This window comes from Argopecten irradians, chromosome 10 (assembly GCF_041381155.1).
Source record: "Argopecten irradians isolate NY chromosome 10, Ai_NY, whole genome shotgun sequence".
NCBI classification, from domain to species: Eukaryota; Metazoa; Mollusca; class Bivalvia; order Pectinida; family Pectinidae; genus Argopecten; species Argopecten irradians.
In genome coordinates, this window is record NC_091143.1 from 37,527,574 (window position 1) to 37,549,453 (window position 21,880).

A 21,880-nucleotide genomic window follows, 5' to 3' on the forward strand; every position below is an offset into this window, starting at 1 on the left:
CCGGAATGAGAGAATGGCTACCAAGGGATGTGTCTTCATGGAAAACCAACGCAGCTACATTTGTATAATGGACAATTTTAACACTATGTGTTGGAACACAGGAGGCATCATGTCTGGTGCTTCCTACCTAATCAAGTGTTAACGAAAAACATGATGTTCACTTGTGTGGTTTATCAGAACATTGGTTAAAAAACCACAATATTTCTTTCCTTGACAAAGCTAATATGAACCTGACCCATTCAGACAGTGATGTACAGTGTAAGAGGTTGTGTGGTACTTCGTCCTAAACCATCATATATAAGTATCCATATTCACACATTGTATGTTTTACAATAGTTTGTGATATAGAAATTTACAAGAAATATATAACTTTTTTATAAAATGCTAAGATAGCAAATATAACGATACCAGTGAAGGATATTACTAGTGATAACATTGAAAACTTTAATTATTTAAGAATTTTGCCCTAAAAGTTAGTTTCGTAAGCATATGTATGCCCCTATATAGTCAATGGGAGGAGAGTTGCTTTCAAATTAGCGTAATGTCGTATGAATACAAACGCAATGCAGGTTCGGACTACTTCTAGTTCACGCTTTGATAAGGTTTTTTTGTCATAAGTTGACGGATTTCAACCCCCTGGGGTATCGAGGATAATGGCAAAGTGATCTCCCAACTCCTCCCCGTCCTTTCTTTCCTTAACTCCTGACCATTTCTCCACTGTATCTCTCTCTTTTCTTGACTTAAATTACATTTTAAGTGTGTATGTTTGTTATCCTTCAGTATAAAAGATAACAGAGAAATTAGAATTTGATAAAAGTTAGATGTGTGTGTGTGATTGATCATGTTATAAATATCATGTATGTGTTTTGAAAATCTTTAAAACATAAAAAAAAATATATATAGGAATTGAATGTATTTTTCTAATTTTCATAGTGGTTATAAATTTCAGAAGCTATCTACATATCCCGTGGAGGCAAATGTTTGTTTTCGTCAGTTGGTTGATTCATATCAATTTTAAAGTAAATTAATGCACTGAACTAACGTGTGGTAATAATGATGACGGCGGTAAACATAATACGATCCGTGATATAGAAATTAACATTAAATTAAACTGACCAGAAGGTAAATGTTTAATGTAGCATTGACGTTAAGCTCATTACTGTTTCGACTTTACAAAATTTTCAATTTCTTTTTACATTCTCATAATAAAAATCAAAAGCGATCTCGGACAGGGAGTGGGCCGTTATAATTAACAGTAATTGTTATATACCGATATATACAAAAAAGATGTTTTGACCGAAAGCTGTATTTGCTTCTTGTGCTTTAAACCACTTAATTCAATGGTCATTGTCGTTATTGATCGAAATAAAAAACAACTTTTTTTTACATTATAAAGTAGAAACTTGCATTGGCGATGACGATAGTGAATAGTTGTCCGTTTTGAATAACTCTCTGTTACATTGTCGTCCGGGAATGACAAATAATTTAGTGTCTCAATAAGTATTGCTTTTGGCCTCTGGAAACTCGTGGTCAACCTTCGTGAATACTAGCCGCAATATTCTTCGCGGGTAGAGAGATCCCCGTTTGATTCCTAGCTGAGGCAGTGATTAAATGTATGTAAAATAATGTAAAACATGTTAAAACATCTACGATGCAATGACGTCAAAATGACGTAAATTAAAATCGCGTCATGTCACATATTCATCTTGTGTTTCTCAGTATCAAATACACCGTATCATTCACAGCGCCGTATTTAAATAGGTAAACTCGATTAAATATAGCAGTGATGAAAAAGAACTTGCATCTAGATCTGTCTTCTTCCACATTTATTCAATTCTCAATGTACAAAACAATTGCCGGTGATGGTCGGACGCATATTCCGGAACAACACAAACTGAAATAAAAAGACAACATTAAAGTTCCGGACACATACTTTATGATCAATAATATATATATTTGTGAGAATCATATATATAACAACAGCAATATAGAGTAAAATCTTCTGGTTTGACTGGATCTGATAACCGACCTATATTATGTATTATTCACAGCTGTTTCATGTTGTCTTTATAATTACATTGTTACATGTAATATCCTGGTGATATTGATAGGAGTATCGCGGTGTTATATTCTCAGTTTTCAGAATTCTACGGTTAGGTAAGTAGAACAACAACAGAAATATTTTAGCTATTCTAATCGTCTTTCATCCGTGGTCCACCATCGGGCCGCCCTCCCGTCTACTAATAAGACTTGCTACCCTCTTTCTCAGAAAAAAACTTGATAAATTAATGATTGTTTGAATGCCCATATATCAATTCTGTGGCGTATTTGGCCAACTTGAAGAAAATGGTGTATGCACCAGAGAAGTATGTATTCCGTCGTTCCAGTGACTGACAAAAAAAAGAGGAACAAGAACAAAAGCAGAGAAAAAAATCCGTTGTTCTATTGACTGACAAAAGAAGAGGAAAAAGAAAGGAAAAACTGTGAAAAGATCCGCTGTTCCATTGATTGACAAAAAGAAGAGGGACAATAAGGGGAAAGCAGAGAAAGGATACGTCGTTCCATTCACTGACACAAGAAAAGGGACAAGAAGGGAAAAGTTGAGAAAAGATCCGTTGTTCTATTGACTGACAAAAGAAGAGAGACAAGAAAGGAAAAGTAGAGAAAAGATACGTCGTTCCATTCATTGACACAAGAAAAGGGACAAGAAAGGAAAAGCAGAGAAAAGATCCGTAGTGTTCCATTGACTAACAAAAGAAGAGGAGCAAGAAAGAAAAAAACTAAGAAAAGATCCGTTGTTCTATTGACAGACAAAAGAATAGGGACAAGAAAGGAAAAGCAGGGAAAAGATTCGTCGTTCCAGTGAGTGACAAAAGAAGAGAGACAAGAAGGGGAACGCAGAGAAAACATAAGTTTTTTCATTTCAAATTATGTTATTAAATCATTTGATTACATAGGGCTTGGGCAGCTAGCAGGATATGCCTATATAAGCCCTCTCGCTGAGAAAAGATAAGTCATTCCATTGACTGACAAAAGAAGAAGAACAAGAGAGAAAAAACAGATAAAAGATGCGTCGTTTCCATTGACTGACAAAAGAAGAGGGACAAGAAGGGGAACGCAGAGAAAAGATAATTTATTTTATTTCAAAATATTTCATTAAATAATTTGATTGAATAGAGATTGGCCGCAGGATATGCCTATATAAGCCCTCTCCCTAAGAAAAGATAAGTCATTCCACTGAACAAGAACAAGAGAGAAAAAGCAGATAAAAGATCCGCCGTTCCATTGACTGAAAACAGAGGATGAACAAGAAAGAAAAAGCAGAGCAAAGATCCGTCGTTTCATTGAATGACAACAGAAGAGGGACAAGAAAGAAAAATCTGAGAAAAGATCTGTCGTTCCATTAACGGACAAAAGAAAAAGGACAACAATAGAAATGTAGAGAAAAAATCCGTCGTTTCAATGACTGACATAAATCATTCTCTACTCTATTCTCTATTCAAGGGTATTTCACGACATCTGTTTACCACACCAGCTGTCGCCGTAATTAGTGGTCCGCAGTATTTTTAATATAACTCCATTTTAAATATCATAATAAGAAGTCAGTTAGTACATGAAATATATAGGGAAACCAGAGCTTAATTAATAGATTCATAAGGCTCAGATGTCATATTAATTGCGTATTATTATAGAAAGCGTAATCAGTTTCCTAACGCCCTAAGCAAGACATATATGAATTGCTTGCTTAAACATCAAAATAGACGAATTGGTATTCTTATATTAGGTAAGTACAATTTTCCTCTAAAATCAAGCTGTCAATAGTCAGTTTATAGGACTTAAATCTAAAATCAAGCTGTCATTGGTCAGTTTATACATGTACATATGTAGGGCTGAAGTTTTTCCATAATTTGAACTGCTAAAACTGATGAAGTTACGACACGAAAGCCAAACAAGTGAAACACATCGAATGTAGGAAAAGCAGACAGTAAAACGTCTACATTTGTCTAAGCAGTCACGTCGAAATGTTTAGCTTTTGCTATATTACAAATGAATTGCCATAATATCATCTGTTATTCAGTTGGACTAACATTTATTGTTTAGGTTAAAGTTGAAATCACCCTATCGCTGCGTTGTAGTAGCACAATACATTCTGAAGACTGGTCTAATGCTGTGTTTGGTACTGAGAGCTACATGTAGTACTCTAGGCTCCAATACTGGGCTACCCCTTTGAACACGCGTATAGATGCTTTGTGAGGACACAAATGTAAAATCATGTTTTTGAAACACAATTTCAATAATTATATCATATTATTTAAATTGAAAGAGATTTGACAGTTAGTAAAGAAAGGACGGTTTGTTATGTCCAGGGAATCATTTGAGGTTGGCGTTTCTCTAGTTTGCACATATAACGTAGTATTCACCCTGTCGACAGCAGGTTAAGACGTCGAACTTTGAGGAGACTCCAATAGAGAACCAACTTTTTCCAAGAGAGCCGCATTATTTCCTGTTCATCAACATTGGTCATATAGAGTTGTGTAGCATACGTACGCTTACCACTATACAAAGTTACCTTTCAAACCACCGCGGAAACAGATCACCTTCATCATATTTTGAAGTTTGTTGACACCTACGACCTGATTCCCATATACCGAATCGGATAGCGTCGGAGAGGCTTTCTGTAAAATGTACCTCCTCCTAAGGCTCTCAGGTACCGCTCGAAATAGACAACAATACATCGGTCACCTGCAAGTGCATGTAATTATAACAAAAGTATCGTTATCACATTGTTTAATTACAGAGAAATACGATTAATGAGATGATGGCAATGTTAATAACGTTGATGAATTGTTGACAGTAAATTAACATATTTTTGTGTGTATTTACATTTACAGACAATATACGTACATTGTATGTTATACATTTAGCAGTCGCTGTTATTTCAACATTTACTCAACTATAATTATTATCGTCCACTGGTTTTTTTTGTTTTTTGTTTTTTTGTTAATTTTTCATATTTCACCATGAAGTTTGGCCCTGATAACATTTTTTTGTGTTAGTTAACAAAGAACTATAATATGTCGGAATTAGTTTGAATTTAATTTGTCGCTTACATTTAAACGCGTAGATACCACATAGCGGAGTATTTTCGGGAGGATGTTATTTTCGAGATTTTCACGAGACATTGTTATAAAAATCGGTCAGCGGATATTGAGAAATGATTTATACTTGAGAAGCGAATTTCATGTCTGGGGGTAAATCAAATAAGCATTACACCTGTTGATAAACAATTTGTTTATACCACACGCGGTTGAAACGATGAACTTTGGTCCACTTACAAAATCCTATGCAAAGAAACACTAGTCAACTGGTCATGTTTTTATAGTATTTATGACCCGATATAGTACAATGTCGTGTTTATATAAATGGAAGCTCCTTATTAGAATATTTATTTTATCGAAATTTCTACATCATTTTAGAATAATATTCACAGTGACACCTCTGGTCCTATTTCTGACCTTACTAAATCTTTTGTGTAACAATATCTGTGTCTAACAATATCAAACGGTTGTCATATGGCAGTGAATGATTTTTCCCCATTAGAGAATACAGGTTTATCAACTGAAATTACACATACACTGTAACAGCTTATACATCTTGTCATATGAAAAAGTCCATCCGATTATCATTTTGGATTAAAATCCAATCCAAAATGGCCGCCATTATTGTATTGCGTATTACTGTTTGGTATAGTCTTAGCATTGGTAATAATTGACATAGCAACACGTTTGAAATGTCAGAACAATTAGTATTACTTTTGAAAAACGTTAGATGTAGAAATAATCTTATTAATTCGACAGATTTGAGCTTTAAACCACAATCTGATTTTAGTTTAACTCCGTGATTTTATAAAGTTCATCTCTTGATATCCTCCATTATTCAAACTCTATCCAGAAATGTGAAACACTTCATATACAATGTATATAATTTGAAGTTGTTTCTGTAATTAGCTCACTATATTAAACATTGATTTCTACTTTGTTTTTAAATTCTGTTTGCGCTGTAGATAGTCTGTGTAGCAAGGTTAACGTCCTTTGAAAACAACTTCTGTGCAATTTGTTGGGTGTAAGTTAGTTGCAATAACGAATACTAATATTCACATTGGAAAATACGAACAAATCACACTAAATGCGTATTCTTAGTCAAGAAAACTTTAATCAGATACCTAGTACTTTTTTGTTCAGTCAATGGATAGAGAAAACAATCCTAAAATTACTTCTATCTATCAAATACCTTGAAAATTACAAGTAGTAACAGAAATACCGGAAGTCCCTCATCTTTACTCTCAAATCCAAAGCTTCAATTTTTTTAGTATTATCTTAATCTTTAAATACCCAAAAAATCTTATTGTTTCTACATCCATTATAACATTCGACATAAATTCTGATGATTGTTCCAAGTTTTTGGAACCAATTTTGGAATTTTTGAAGAAAAAAAAAAAAAATTGTGATACAAAAATGACGTTTGTTAAAAACTGTAAGATAATTTTGTAGACAAAAACGAATCTTGTGATAGAATTTACTTTTGTGCAGACAAAATTGATTTTGATTAGAAAAAGATAAAACCCACTTGGCGCCTCGTAGCAGTTGTGCATTTCAGTTTTGGCGTGAAGACAACCACCAATTAAAATGAACTATACAAACGAGAATAGGAATAGAAAATAATCACATCATGTGAAACACTGAATACATCCTCGTCGTTCTAATATAAATAAATAGACATTAAATGTGTACTCCTACAATCACTATCACCACATCTTAATGGATTTCCAATGAAAGGGTTTACATTTGTTTTACACTGACGTCAACTTGAATAGATAACTTCTCAAATCACCACTACGTAAAATCTTTCATTATGACACCTACAGCTGTGGAAATGACGTCACAATTAAGGTTGAATAATCACGGATGTCTCAAAATGGTATATAACGAGATATAGATGTACTAATTATGGAATAATCGGATACAGACACAGCTTTATCATAGTCCAAATTTGATTAGCTTCTCCAAGTTCTTGTTTCCATCTGATAGGCGCCATTAATACAAAACATTTCTAATTGATACAGCTGGAACTAACTTCCCAAATTGTCAGTTGACCGCACGTGTTAAGCTGAGTACGCGTTGAATCCGAATGGTTTTTATTTCACTGAAATTAGGAGTTCTGTATATATCTCACACACAAATTTTCACCACATTTTAGTATCGTTCTCTATCAAGTCATACCTGTCGCCATTTTGGTATACTCGATAAAAAGACTGGCGACAAGGTGCTCGTCACAAAAGATTTAGTCAAAATGCACGCTAACTAAAGTATCAAATGAGTCAATAAAAGTTTTAAATGTTTACACATACATGCCAATGAATCAATTGTCTTGCTAAGTCATATAAACAAATGAATCTTTTAAGAGACAACGAAGAGACAACGTTTATTAGATTTAACACAGTAATCAGGAACCAGTAGTAGATAAATTTGTGTTTTCAGTCGATTGCAGATATGTCCATTAGACAGATGAGATTTCCTTCGATCAGATGTTTTGAATGTTCACGCATCGCGCATGTACAAAGGAATTGTTTACACTCGCCGAAAGATAATAATATGAAATAGTGACTAGGTCGTTTCTATTTATTTTCAGGTTTTCTCCATTTTGAACAAAATGGTTATACAAACTTTTAAATTTTGTTATTAACACACAGTACACAACTTTCGAAATTATTTTCAGTTCTATAATTCTTTTTATCTTTTATTACATGATTTATTAACGATTTAGTCCCTTTAACGCAGACAGTATTGTTCATATAAATATGATTTTCAGTTTCCAAGTAACATTCAACAATACTGACCAATACTGACAATCCATACACTGTGCTAAATCAATTAATTATCATAACAATGAACAGGCCTTAAAGATACTACTAACAACACTTGTGGCCATGACCACCTTGCTGGATCATTCCAGTCTGATATCAGCTCAATTTTACAGGTGGGCATTGAGAAAAAGTGTTAAATAAAAATATGGGTCGTACAGGAAGGCAGTGGTTGTGGACAATCATGTTACAAAATGGCCGACGTGGTGTCTAGGGAAACTTTGTTCTGCGGGATTAATTTCAATAAAATCCCTCCACTTTTCAGCTTAATCAAATCGGTATGTGCTTTGCAAGAATTCGCATGTAGCGGCCATCTTGAATATAGGACCGACTCGAAAATTAGCAACCTTTTGTAAGAATGATCTAAGATTAATTCCATGGAATATTCAGTTTAACGCCACAGCTGGAATTTGAGAAGTAGTTAAAAATGCAAAACACTTACGGACGATGCGCAGCATGGGTAGACGAAGTATGATGGCTAAAGGTCACCCTGGCCCTTTTGGTCAGATGACTTGAACATGTTGTTGTCAATAAGATGTTTCAGTTTTCAATCATTCACTTTGTATTCCTTTCGAATAGTATAACAATAACTATCTGTAGGATTGTTTTCTTTTTGATCTTGTTAATAAATCAAACATTTCGACAAATTATGCTACTACTTGTCCTAGTACTCGGTTATTTGCCTACAACCACGGCAGCCATCATGCAAAGATACCTGAATGTTATTATCTATATCATCAAGCATGGATTACTTTTTGACAGATGTTTCGAATTCCTTATCAACTGTTCTCCAACTGCATTGATATACAAAACATTCGAACATTCTTGTCTTTGCTATATAGCTTGACCATCCATGATGAGAAGTGTAATATCTAACAAAAACCATCATGGCGGCCATCTTGAGAAAGACCTTAATTTATTACTAATTGGCATTACTGTTTGCATACCGTTTCAAAAAGTACATGGACTATTTTGCTGTTCTATTTCTGTTGTTATCAGTGTATACCTCTCACAAACATCTGTTGCCGCCCAATAGGTGTATAATATTAGACATAAAAGAGGAACGAATTAAGTGTATAATAGATACAGGAGACACATCATATATAATAATTACTTATTTGTAAATTGTGAGCACAAAACCGGTTTTTAACAAGTAAGCACTGAAAACTTATTTTTGTTAAATACACCGTCAATCAAAGCTATTTTCTTGTACATGTAGGTATAGATACTAATAAGGGACCGCGGTGGCCGAGTGGTTAAGATGTCCCGACATATTACCCACAAGCCCTCCACCTCTGGGATGCGGGTTCGAATCCTATGTGGGGCAGTTGCCAGGTACTGACCGCTGGCCGGTGGTTTTTCTCCGGGTACTCCGGCTTTCCTCCACCAACAAACCTGGCACGTCCTTACATGACCCTGGCTGTTAATAGGACGTAAAACTAAACAAACCAAACTGTACATAATGGTTCTTTAAGTGTTTTTCACCATATGGAAGGTTTTTAACATGTATTCTTATGACGCACATTAGTATTTTCTTTCCTTTGATCTTTTCTCTTCAAAGAAATAAAAAATAAATGACTATCTTTGAAACTTTCATAAAGCGACAACTAACCAGTGAACTTGACAAGGTATGTTCGCAGCAAAGTTGATCAAATACACATTTCGTTACATCAGTGTATCTAAGGTCAAGGCCTCGTGGAGTTATGGATACTTCTAGTTGAGCGCACGTTGTTGGCAATGTGCATGGAAGATATCCTCGAACAGTCCAATCGACTAGGTTTCTCGATGTTCTTATCTTCACATTGACCTTAACAGACATTTAACAATAGAGTCAACATTACCACAGGGCTGCATCCCAGATATAATTATATGATACTGATAAGATTACAGGAATGTCTTACTTATAACTCTTTGATTTATTTTCCTACATTAAATTGTGAAAAGTCACAAAATAGGCAACAGTATTGTTAACAGACAAAAAAAATGTTCTTTTATTTTATTGCGGTCTTATGTCGGCGATAACAATCTTCTTTTTATGGCTTTTTGTTTTTGCTTTTTTTATTGGTCGTTCCTAGGAGATTGAAATATTTTCTTTGTATGGGTTTTGTGGCATTTTCCGTACTCTCGTAGATGAATGAGAACGTCGTAACATGTTGTAGTGGCCAATAATACTTCTTGTCAAAAAAGATGAGTTGATAAATGGATAATAATATGATAATTGTATGTAAGTTTATGTATTGTTTGTGTTTTTATTATCGCCTTTCTATTTATAAATTTATCCGATTGTGAGTATTCCTATCTAAATTAGCAAATTAACACATTGCATATAAAAATGAAATTCAGCAAAATCCTAAATCAGTTTTAGCGGCTGCGCAATCCTTGCCTAATATTCAAACCCATTAAACACTATAATCTATATATCTCAATTCGAGTTGTAAATTACTTTTTAAAGATGAAATGTCTGCATTTGATATGATATAAGAAACGCATTACTTGATGGTAGACATAAGTACACATTAAGGCTGGAAAAAAAGTCAATTCGTCAGTTGATTACATGTAAGAATACAGGTCGCACCTTTCGGGGAAGTGGTGGGCGATGTTTAAAGTTTATGTGGTAAGATTATGACAGTTTTTGGTATAACTAACGAGGTCATAATAGAGAACATTCAATCACACGTGAGCAATGATAACAACAAATAGTTGTTCTATATCGTGAACTGTTTAGATGTGTTCACAGTGAAAAAAAAGACCGCCTGACAAGAGACACTCCAAAAATAAACCCCTGAAAGATATAAACCCTTTGGATTCATTGGAATTGCTTCAAATACTTTGAATAACTTCTCGTGGAAGGTAGGTAAAATGAAAATCTACGAACAGAATTGTGGTTTGTTATCCTAGCAGTACTTAATTAATAACATGTATTTCTATTGTGGATTATGTCTCGGCCACATTCTCTTTTAGTCTTGACTATGTTTGGACGATGCTTCACTCTATTACGCTGTGTTAATAGACAAGAAGCAGAATATCTTATTATTGCGGATTCTTTTCAGTTAAAACGTATGGTACATTTCCATGATACCAGTTGATGAACCGAATCAAATATGTTTGATTAAGATTATCGCTTTATTGCATTTGAGTTTGTTTCAGTCAAATGCCGGTATATTTATCTTCTTCTTCAGTTTGTTTTAGTCATATGTCGGTATAATTATCTCTTTCTTGAGTTTGGTTTAATCATATATCGGTATAATTATCTCTTTCCTGAGTTTGGTTTAATCATATTTCGGTATAATAATCTCTTTCTTGAGTTTGTTTTACTCATATGCCGGTATAATTATCTCTTTCTTGAGTTTGGTTTAATCATATGTCGGTATAATTATCTCTTTCCTGAGTTTGGTTTAATCATATTTCGGTATAATAATCTCTTTCTTGAGTTTGTTTTACTCATATGCCGGTATAATTATCTCTTTCTTGAATTTATTTTAATAATATGTCGGTAAAATTATCTCTTTCTTAAGTTTGTTATACCTCTCTACAATATCAAATGTTTCAATCATCAATTAAGTTAATTGTGCCATAGTTTTCATACTCACGAATCAAAAAGAGTTGTTATTATTTTAGTTACCACTACAAATTACATTTTGAGAAATACAATATTTATACCGCAAAGGTTTTAGTTTTACAAGTGCAAAAAAAAACAAAAACAAAAAAAACTGTAACTGATTTTAAGCAGTACTGCCAAAAACAAGTATATTTTCATCTACAACGTAGAGAAATGATACGACGGCAAGTTGTGCTCTAAAACTCTATTTCACATTTTACAGTGTAATTAGTAATTGTAAAGTGATTCATGCATATATGTTTCGAACTGCATGTAGGTTTCTTAACATACATAAGGTATAAAAACCAGAATTTTACAATGCAATAATTATGTATTGTAAATAATGTTTATAAGGCAACATACATGTTTTTTCTGTCCATTTGAATGATTTTCGCGGCAGGATTCATCAAACCTGATGGTTTTCAATACATTATTGAAGACAAAAAACATGTCAATATTTTTGCCAAGTTACCTCGCACATATAACTTAAAGATGCTCCACTGCTGACAAATGGTTGTTTTTCTCTATCAAAAACTGGAGCAGACGATTTAGTATTTTTCTTCAGTTACAAAAGTCACTTACTTTACACCATTACCACCATTGAAAAGATTGAGTTTCTTATTTTACTTCAAAATAAAAATATCAAAAACAATTAATTGCATCCCGAAAAATTCTGTGGTACTATATCCTATATGGAATGCGGTACTGATTGCGCATGCACCAAAAGCAAAATAAATTATTTTAAATTACTTTTTTGTGTTAATTAGACATAGATATACACGATTAAACATCAATTATTGCTCAAATGATGGGTATCATTTATGCTCTGTCTGTAGTGGAGCATCTTTAAACAAATAGTTTCACACTAAGATGATTATTGACAGCAGGTGTGTCCTCATTCCGATTGTTAATATAATACACTTTTTGGTTACTTAGGTGGTATAAACAGAACATGGACGATACCAGTAAACAGCTGTTGGTCAAGGCTCTTACATCCTTCCCTAAGTACTTGCCCACGTGGTACAATTACGACGAAGAGGGGTCCGAACTGGAGGATAAGTGTACAATCGACAACACAGGCTATTACTTACGTCGCAGTCAAATATCAATATTAGAATCATCTATACAGGTAAGCGGTGTATAAAGTAAATCCTGACTTAGCAAATACATCAGTATAAAACACCTGTCTGTAGAGACCTTGTTGCTGTAAAGATCTTTTTGTTGTAATTTAGACAGGTTTGACTTAGCGTATGTTAATCTAAGGAACATATTAATATATAACTAATAAGTTAAAAAAAATATGAATGTATATAGGAGATTGGATTGCCCTTTGTTGTCTTATAGATTAAACCAGAAATCACTACGTAGGAAATTAAATTAAAACTTATATGTATGATCAACGACTAGTCTGAAAATGACATCAGTCTCATTGAAAGAAGAAAAGAAATTATTCTTTTAAAAATCGTTATCTGAACTATTGCACATGAACACGTATATCTGTATTGTAGGTAAAGCTGTTGGGTGTAATAAAAGAGTATTAGAATGGATGGTACATACATTTTATTTAATATTTAATTCTCATTTTCTCTATGAACTCGTGTTTAGATTACAGACTCTTTTTATTTTGCTACAGAAAATCATTCCCACAGTTCCCTACGACTTTGCCTTGGTTGACCTCGGAAGCGGAAGCTGCTCAAAGACAAGATACTTCTTGGACGAACTGCTGCTCCGACAGAAGCGATTAACATTTTATCCATTAGATATATCTGGAGGTAGGATTTCCAGGGAATGTTTGACGTAGAAACTGTTAGGATAAATATATAGAGATCGTAAGCCTTATTTTAAACTTCTCGATTTTGGTTTCCAATCTACATAAGCAGAGATGATCAATGTAAAAAACATATTTCATTTGTAACTGTGACTTTATAAATTTTGTATTTCAGACTTTTTAATGAAAACCGTAGAGCAGATTTCAAGTGAATATGAAGATAAATTAAGCATAATACCAGTTGCAGAGAGCTACGAAAACGGCATCGAAAAGCTAAGGTAAAAAACGCACGAAACAAATTGATCAGGTAGAATATTTATGTAACAGTTGATTTTGCCGACGATTTGAAGGATAAGCGGAATCAATCTGACTAGACGCCATTTTAAATTCCTGATGCAATTGATTGAAAAAAATAACGAATGTAATGATGAATTGTTCAACTTGGCCCAGCTCCTTAAGCAAAGATTCTGCACAGGAAGGCATCCAAAAATTTAAGGACAACAATAAGGATAAGAAAACATCTTTATTATCTGTAATGCTTTCCCATAAAGAATTTTTAGTTTAAGTTAGGAAAGTTAGTGAAATCGAGTCAAGATCTTTCATTGTTTTTAGTTTACAGACATTTATCTTGATGATCATCACAAAACCCACATCTTTTCATGATTAGTTTATTAATGTATTTCGATACATTATTTTGTCCGTACAGCTTTCGGATTGTTTTATTATTTGTGCATCATTTATTTGTAGCATGATGATCTTTATGAAACTCGTTTCAAACCTGTCATATTTTCTTGTCAAAGAAAATTCTCTATTAACGACTCAATATTTACGTTCACTCATTCACCATGGGCGGTTTTGTTTGAACGCAAGGTGTGCTGAAATTTAAATACGCAAAAATGAGCAAGTTTACAGAATATTGCATATTATCCAGACCATTAATGAGTGTGTTTTTGGTGTATAAATACAGACACGAGGACGGACCGAAGATTATCGTGTGGTTCGGCAGCATTATCAACCTTTCCTATGATGACCAGGTGGATAAACTTAAGTTAATATCGAGTCTGATGTCAGGTGAGTCTAAAACTGATTACTTGGCCAACTACTTATTGTGAACAGACACATTTTAGCGGTTCGCGCATTTGCGAGAAAGGCTGCACATTCGATTGCTGTCTACTTTTAAAATTGACCATTTACATTATTCTTTTTCTCAACGAGTGGACAATTATAGATATTATCGCCCATTGTACCAATCGACCTTTACCGGACCACCCACTTTGTGATAATCTTAATTTTCTTCATTCATTCTGTATATTTGAATGAAGCAGCAAACACAAGTCGTCATACCTATGTCTGGTGTTGTTACAGAGAGCTGCCACCTGGTGTTCAGTGTTGATATAACACAGGATAGACAAGCAGTACTGAAAGCATACAACGACGAGGCAGGTTCGTGTAATAAAACATGCAATAGTATCTATAGTAACAAAAGGCCAACTACGTCTACACAACAAACAATGAAAGTTTCTCTTAAAACAGTAATAATATACAAAAACAAATGTAACTTGGAGTTATTGTGACCTCATATCTATAGGTCAAAGGTAAAATATGTATTTTCATATTCGACGTAGTATACAAAGATAGCGGTCTGGTATTCTCCCCTCCCCCACCCTTCGAATGCAGACAAACTTATTGCACATCTATTATTTTCAATTATCTATAAAACTATTCGAATCATAACTACCAAACCATTAAAAGTGTAACAGGAGAGAAGAAAGTGTAGTGGCAAGACCGGGATTTGGACCCGGGACCTCCAAACACTAGCCTAATGCTCTACTGCTGGGCTACTTGGTCACCGTTGATCAACCCAGTCCATTCCCACTACAAAAGTGATCTGCCTAACCTTATTACAAATTAGTGTAACGAATAACAAACACAATATCTGTTATACTGTAAACATGTAAACAAGTAGACATAATCTTTGACATGGATAATTGACTGTATGACGCTATTTGTAATTTTTTACCTCGTTTTGAAGTTGATCGGGTTTCAAACCTGTCCTTGCATATCTGACCAAAGGAACACTCCGTCATGTAATTCATTCTGAAATAATGTCATAAAACCTAAGTTAGTTTTATGAAAGTGTCGATATGATGAATTGTGAGATATCTGCATTATAAGAGGACGAGCAATATAAGCCAGGGATTTAATAACGCCAACCACAATTCAAAGAATCCTTTCTGCTTGCAGGACTTGAGCGGAAGTTTTTCCAAAATGGAGTAGCCAGACTAAACAAAGAAGAAGGCAGCGAAATAGACTTAGATAACTTTCATTATAAAGCGGATTTCATCTCGGATCCATCCCCAGACTACATGAGTTATTTTAGAGCGTATATCGAGGCCAAGGAACATCTCAAGTATACCATACGTAAGTACATCAATCTGGTTTTACTAAGAAATATTAAGTTGTAAGTGAGCAGTTATAATGATGGAATTAACAACAAGATTGTATTTTTTTTAAATATAAACCGCTGGAATTGACTTAGGTATTGTCATATTTACTGCTGGAATTGACTTAGGTATTGTCATATTTACTGCTGGAATTGACTCGGATAATGTTATATTTACTGCTGGAATTAACTCAGATAATGTTATATTTACTGCTAGAAATTGAATCAGATAATGTAATATTTACTGCTAGAAATTGAATCAGATAATGTAATATTTTCTGCAATTGACTCGGATAATGTAATATTTACTGTTGCAATTGACTCGGATAATACAATACTTACTGTTGGAAATGGACACGGATATTGTAATAGTTTTGTTCAATTGTATAGTATAGCTTGATGTGAATACTGTTCATTTGCAGCTGGACTTAACATGACTATTGACTTTGAGGAGGGAGAGAGACTGTACTTTCACGAAGGTGCTGGAGTAAGCTGCAAATACACAGAGGAACAGATCAGGAACTTAACAGCTCGAGCTGGACTTCTACTGACCGACACATGGACAGACGATAGTCACCACGCCATGTTCTGTCGCTGTAAGGTCATGGATCCCGAACAACATCTCCAGGTTAGACATTCTGTGTTATACTACTTTAGTTTGGTCATGGCCTTGAGATACTGTTATTCAACTTGTTTTCGCTTGTGATTAAGGTTTACGTATTTCTTATCTAATACGGAGAAAAAAAACCGAAACAAATTCGACAAGGTGTACAGTGTACAAGTTTTTTGCAATTGTACGTGACGAAATTAGATCGCTATAAGATAAATTGCCATTTGGCATGTAATGTGTATCGCCTTTTAGTTAAGCATCCATTGATAATTAATGTTTGTATTACTTTAACGTTTATTGGTGTGGTTCGTCTAGTGACTTTCGTCCAGCATAGACTTCAAAAGATTTCCTGACAAAGTTTACTTTACATTGCATTAGGACATACCTTGAAACAGGCACCGGTCATGCCTGATACGACCGTATCATTTTACAGTTCGTTGTCTGATTTGTTGCATTTGTATCTATTTATTGATCGATTCTTTAAATCTACATTGTTACAGTAAAAATCTTTTTCAAAGAAAACGATTCTTCTAACTCTTTTTCTACAGTATTTTAAGCATTTTATTCCTTTCCATTCTAACCTCAGTCACACGTTGGCTTGGTCATCAATCCATTTCATTGTGCTAGTATTCCTTATGCGAGTTATATTAGATAAATGAAAGCTTTTCTAAAGAATTTTTGCATTTGAAGAAGCTCCAGAAATAAGCTGGACAGTTGTAATGTCTCTTGCTAATGTTTTCTATTTCAGCAGATCGAGAAACTGACCTGAGACTGAGAGAAGCCTGATAACAACAATGAAATACCTTCCCTCCATTATCAAAATAGACACAACCTATTGTATTTAAGACATATAACTCATTAGAGAACATAACCTTTTTTCAAATGTTCTTCTCCTCTGAACGTCTCTAAAATACTTTTTTATACTTGTCTTAGTTCTAGATTCATTTCATGAGTACTCTTCGAGGTTCAGTATTTTTACTAACGACAATCAACTCAATATCAGAATCAAAGTCATACAGGAGTTTGCCCAAGCTGGTATAATTCGAGCTCTCTGCCTATTTAAGTGTTCTGTCGTCAGTGAAATTTTATTTTGTATTATATCACCTGTGTTAAATCTCAGAACATATTTGATAAACTGTGTTAGAAATCAATCTTGACATATTAATTTGTTTAATTTTCTAAATAACGATATTTTGTATACTCATTATTCTGTATAGTTTTGTGTATTTATAGTTCTGTGTAGTTTTGAGCTATGCATGTAACGGAAATAAATTTAGGGTCGCTGTGTTCAGATGTAAATAAATAGTGATCGTATCTGGCCCTTGAGTGGATACCACTTATTTTACATATATTGTACACGTAGAACTACAGCTTATTATATTTCATCGACGTCCGTTATTGCTTTCGAAAAATTACGTTGTTGAATGGACGATTAATAATATTTTAATAGTGTTTTGTTCATATTATATTAAGTTATTGATAAGTATATAGAAAAAAACATTATGTTAGCAAACGATGCCAATAAGTAAATTCAGAGCAGCTAACCTGGTGCGACTTAATGGATGAATTAGCATTTGTAATTAAGAGAGGCTTACTGAAAAATTTTTTACAATCGTCTTCGTCAGAATATATCACAAAAATAATATATAATATTATAATAATAATATAACAAATGCTACGCTACATTGTAGATGAATTATATAACCTAGTCTGTATCAAAGCATGTAACTTAATCAGGTAAGATTTCTCAGTTTTATTTGTATTTAACATTTTGCATGGATACTTTTATTTATACAACATTGTCATTTAAATACAAATAAAATATTTATGAAGCCATTTCGCTGCTTAGTGTTTATTTAAGTTGTTTTGACATGAGCTTTATACTGCTTTATAAAAATCCTTAATGTTGCAGCACATTTTGAAGATCATGTATTTCTGAAATATTGCCATAGAACTGAATATCTATGAATAATTGCATTTTTGCCAACAGATTGAAACGCATCAAGTCCAATTGGTCCAAAAATGTCCTAGAGTTTTACGGTCAATCCTCTAGATAATGATCAGTTAGCAAGGGTAAATATACAAAATTGGCAGCCATGTTCTCCATACTTACAAAAGTAGTCCGTCAAGTATGCAAATAACAAGTTTGGAGTCCCAGAGTACACATTCGTTAATCTCCGAATCTACTGAAAAAACAATTGTAACAATAAAATTACTAAAATTGACATTTTATTATTTTATACCACTGAGTGTGAGGTTACACCAATAGTTCAGTCAAGTCATTTTTATCATCTATCGTTTAATTGTGTTGTTTTGTGGTCTTTTATTATGATAATGTACTTTTTTAATTGTAACTACATGCATATATGTTTTTACGGTATGTTTTAATTTTAGTGAGCATTGATTTTTCATAATCATAAATAACATTTTCAATTTCCAATAGTCGTCTATATTTATGATTTTATCCGAGTAATTTAAACAAATTACATGTACGGTAATTAGCAAGAAAACATTACGTTTAACTTCATAACAATCAAACGGATATTTTTTCAAGTTGATTGTGCATTCAAATATATAGAAATAAACCCTTTTAAAACAAACATTTAATCATATAAATTGACTTGCTCCCCATACCCAGTTTAAAGAATTTCTGTCAATTAATTTTTAAGTATATATAGAATTTACAACTTGCTCATGACCTTGCTCTTACTCTGACAATGGAGGTCAGAAAGGTCACACTAAAGCCTCAGAAATGACACAAATTTGATGGCAAGTGTTTAAATGTTGGACGCTGGCATCTAGCGCACACTTTAAATACATTAATATAGCATCTGTACATCTATATACAATGTTCAATTTCATCAGTACTATAAATTTCAGGAAAATAGCCAAACTTAACTGTGGATTGATGTACAAACCTAACTTAATTGTGAAATACATGGTAGATATTTGTATAATTATCCATTGCACTTAAACTAAACCAGTAATTATCTTGATTTTATTGACATACATATAGCATGTACCTGCGCTGTAATCTTTGATTGGTATATCATATGGGATAAACTTGTATCAATGAATTGAATGATTACATAATTAGGTGATTTCGATAGTGTTACCCAGTGTTTCTCTGGCTCACGGCTACCATTGATGGTACTGAGTTACATGGTAAGAATGGAACACATTTCCTTATAAATCAGTGTAAATCCTTTCGATTTATTTATTTGATTGTTTGATTAATTAACGTTCTTTTAACAGCCAGGGTTATGTAAGGGCGGCCTCCCAATTATGCGGTGTGTTGCGTGTATGAAGTGCGGGTATGTGTTTTGGAAGGCTGCGGTATATTAGTGTTTCGTCCTCTTGCATTGTGGAACTCTTGCCCTTTTTATAGTGCTATATCACTGAAGCATGCCACTGAAGACACCAAGCAACACACCTCACCCGGTCACATTATACTGACAATGGGCGAACCAGTCGTCCCACTCCCTGTATGCTGAGCGCTAACAAAATGCAGAAACTACCACTCTCTTTTACAGACTATGGTGTGTCTCGGCCAGGGAACATAACCCAGAGCTTCCTCACAGAGGCGAACATGCCAAAAGTTATGTGGTGTCGAGGGAGACATTAGGAAGAAAAAGTAAGGTTTCTAGAAGAAAGAAAAGATAAGATCCTAAATTTAGTCGCCTTTTATGATCATGCAATAGTGGCAGTAGGTACAATTCTTCCGTCCTACCTAAAGGCTCTTTTCTCTTTTCTTTCTTCCTAACTTTCTTTTAGGGCAAAACACTCGTGTCACATGAGACTTAAATGCAAAGCTATCTATACACTACAGTTTAATTTGGGACATTTTCAAATTAATTTAACTAGAATCAGATATAGTTCATCGATTAAAAAAATCAAATGTTGCTTACAATATATGTGCATACAATAGCACGAACATCTTTAGTGTACAGGTAAATGTCTAACTGTAAGTAAATACTAACCTAAATACTTTAATTGCAGTGCTATTGTCGTCTAGTGTAGCTACATGAAGATTTTCAGCACAGTCATCACGGTTCTACGTGTACATTCGTCATGTTTCATTATTCGTGTTGCCTCCCTTCATTCCGTTATCAGTCAGTATCTGCTACCAGCCAAAATGCAATCAAATTTGATATAGGAAACAACCAACGAAATATGGTCTATCCAAATATTGAACCCATAATAGAATTTTGCCCGGGTCACTGCAACGGGTTTGTTGCTTATTCTGACATTGTTAGTATACCTAGGTAACGATGTCTACTTGAAATGACAGTTAAAACAATCAAAATAGACAAGGCATTCTGTAAATCAAAGTTCTATTTCGACTACTACATTTACATTTGAAAACAGTTTCTCGAAGTCTAACATTCGCGGATTTAAAAAAAATATGGAAACTTCTATCAAAATGAATAGCGTATACAAGATAAAAATTCGTGAAGATATATAAGCTTGCAAGAGCGCTGAATGAACCCACTGTATTCCATTCTAGTGTTATATTGAGTACCTATACTTTAGTTATAGAACACGATAGCTGATATTGATTCTGCGAATATAACAGTACATTTAAAAACTTTAACACCGTGGTCTATGGACAAATGTTGCGTTGGTTGATCTCCACAGCCGTCTGATATAGGAGAAAAATTAAAGGCGTCGATTAAATTATACAGGCCAGAAATAGGACCGTGTTCTGTCTCACATGACACTAAGGCCAGCGATGTATAGTAACTGTCTGGATAATTATGTAATTACTTATCATGTATTTCAAATCAGTCTCCCCTCTGCAGAACATTTAATAGAATAAATACAAAGTTTTCTAAGACCGAGTTTAAATATTCATTCAATTAAATGATCCTATTAACACGATCTGCCATTGTACACGTTTCTTTAATCCGTTCCAACATCAATATATATGAGTATTAAGTGATGCAGCGCCATGCTGTTCGATCAGTCCACAGCTGGATTTGTAAAATAGAAATGGAAGGAGCAACGTATGACAGATGTCAAAACATCGTAATGAACACGAAATACATCACTTAAACCTTTACACTGACAAATAACAGCGTCCGCTAATGATCTCTAATGAAAGTCTAATGGGACAAATTCATAATTCATATGATACTCTATAACGTTTGTGCGGGACTAGTATCTCCGGTTGTGATGGAACGTTACTGTTTGTATGTAATTCTTCCGCTGAAATGACGTTAGGGCGGAATATCATCTTTTGACGTCATTCCATCACCAATAAAAGAATAATCCCGCACAAACGTTATCGGGAATCACGTGGTACGTGAATTTGTCCCTTGGCACCAATATCATTTGGTGGTTCCTAATATACTAGTGTATAAATAGTCTAAGGGAAGAAAATGTACGACTAATTTTGTTCTGTATGATATCGAGTTTACACAAAAGTAAAGCAATAAAAATAAAGAAGAAATTAAATGCAAATTGAAAAGAAATTATGTTTTAGAAGATTTTTTTTTTTGCATAGAGAAATAGACAGAGCCAGACAGATATTCTTAAAT

At 33.8% G+C, this 21,880-nt stretch overlaps 1 protein-coding gene and 1 long non-coding RNA gene across 3 annotated transcripts; one reads left to right on the plus strand and one right to left on the minus strand.

Annotated features, from left to right (window-relative positions):
- The first annotated feature begins 3,654 nt into the window (after positions 1-3,654).
- Positions 3,655-18,181, plus strand: LOC138332823 (histidine N-alpha-methyltransferase-like). 2 transcript variants are annotated; one of them, XM_069280779.1, is made up of 9 exons: positions 3,655-3,784; positions 12,456-12,648; positions 13,153-13,291; positions 13,463-13,565; positions 14,255-14,358; positions 14,653-14,730; positions 15,532-15,708; positions 16,153-16,358; positions 17,089-18,181. In XM_069280779.1, the coding sequence occupies exons 2-9, from the start codon at positions 12,472-12,474 to the stop codon at positions 17,107-17,109; spliced, it is 1,005 nt and encodes a 334-aa protein (XP_069136880.1). In that variant the 5' UTR covers positions 3,655-3,784; positions 12,456-12,471; the 3' UTR covers positions 17,110-18,181. The 2 variants fall into 2 exon arrangements, with proteins under 2 accessions (XP_069136880.1, XP_069136881.1); XM_069280780.1 differs by having other exon boundaries at positions 17,092-18,181.
- LOC138332825 (uncharacterized) lies at positions 13,103-18,526 on the minus strand. The gene is made up of 4 exons (XR_011209880.1): positions 18,454-18,526; positions 15,308-15,384; positions 14,632-14,705; positions 13,103-13,323 (listed from the first exon to the last, which is right to left on the minus strand). It is a non-coding gene; the product is annotated as an uncharacterized lncRNA (long non-coding RNA).
- Positions 18,527-21,880: the final 3,354 nt, after the last annotated feature.

Coding starts and splice junctions, on each gene's coding strand:
- LOC138332823 (XM_069280779.1), top strand. CDS start 12,472: ATGGACGATACCAGTAAACAGCTGTTGGTCAAGGCTCTTACATCCTTC. Junction 13,292..13,462: donor TCCATTAGATATATCTGGAG/GTAGGATTTCCA, acceptor TTTGTATTTCAG/ACTTTTTAATGAAAACCGTA. Junction 13,566..14,254: donor AACGGCATCGAAAAGCTAAG/GTAAAAAACGCA, acceptor GTATAAATACAG/ACACGAGGACGGACCGAAGA.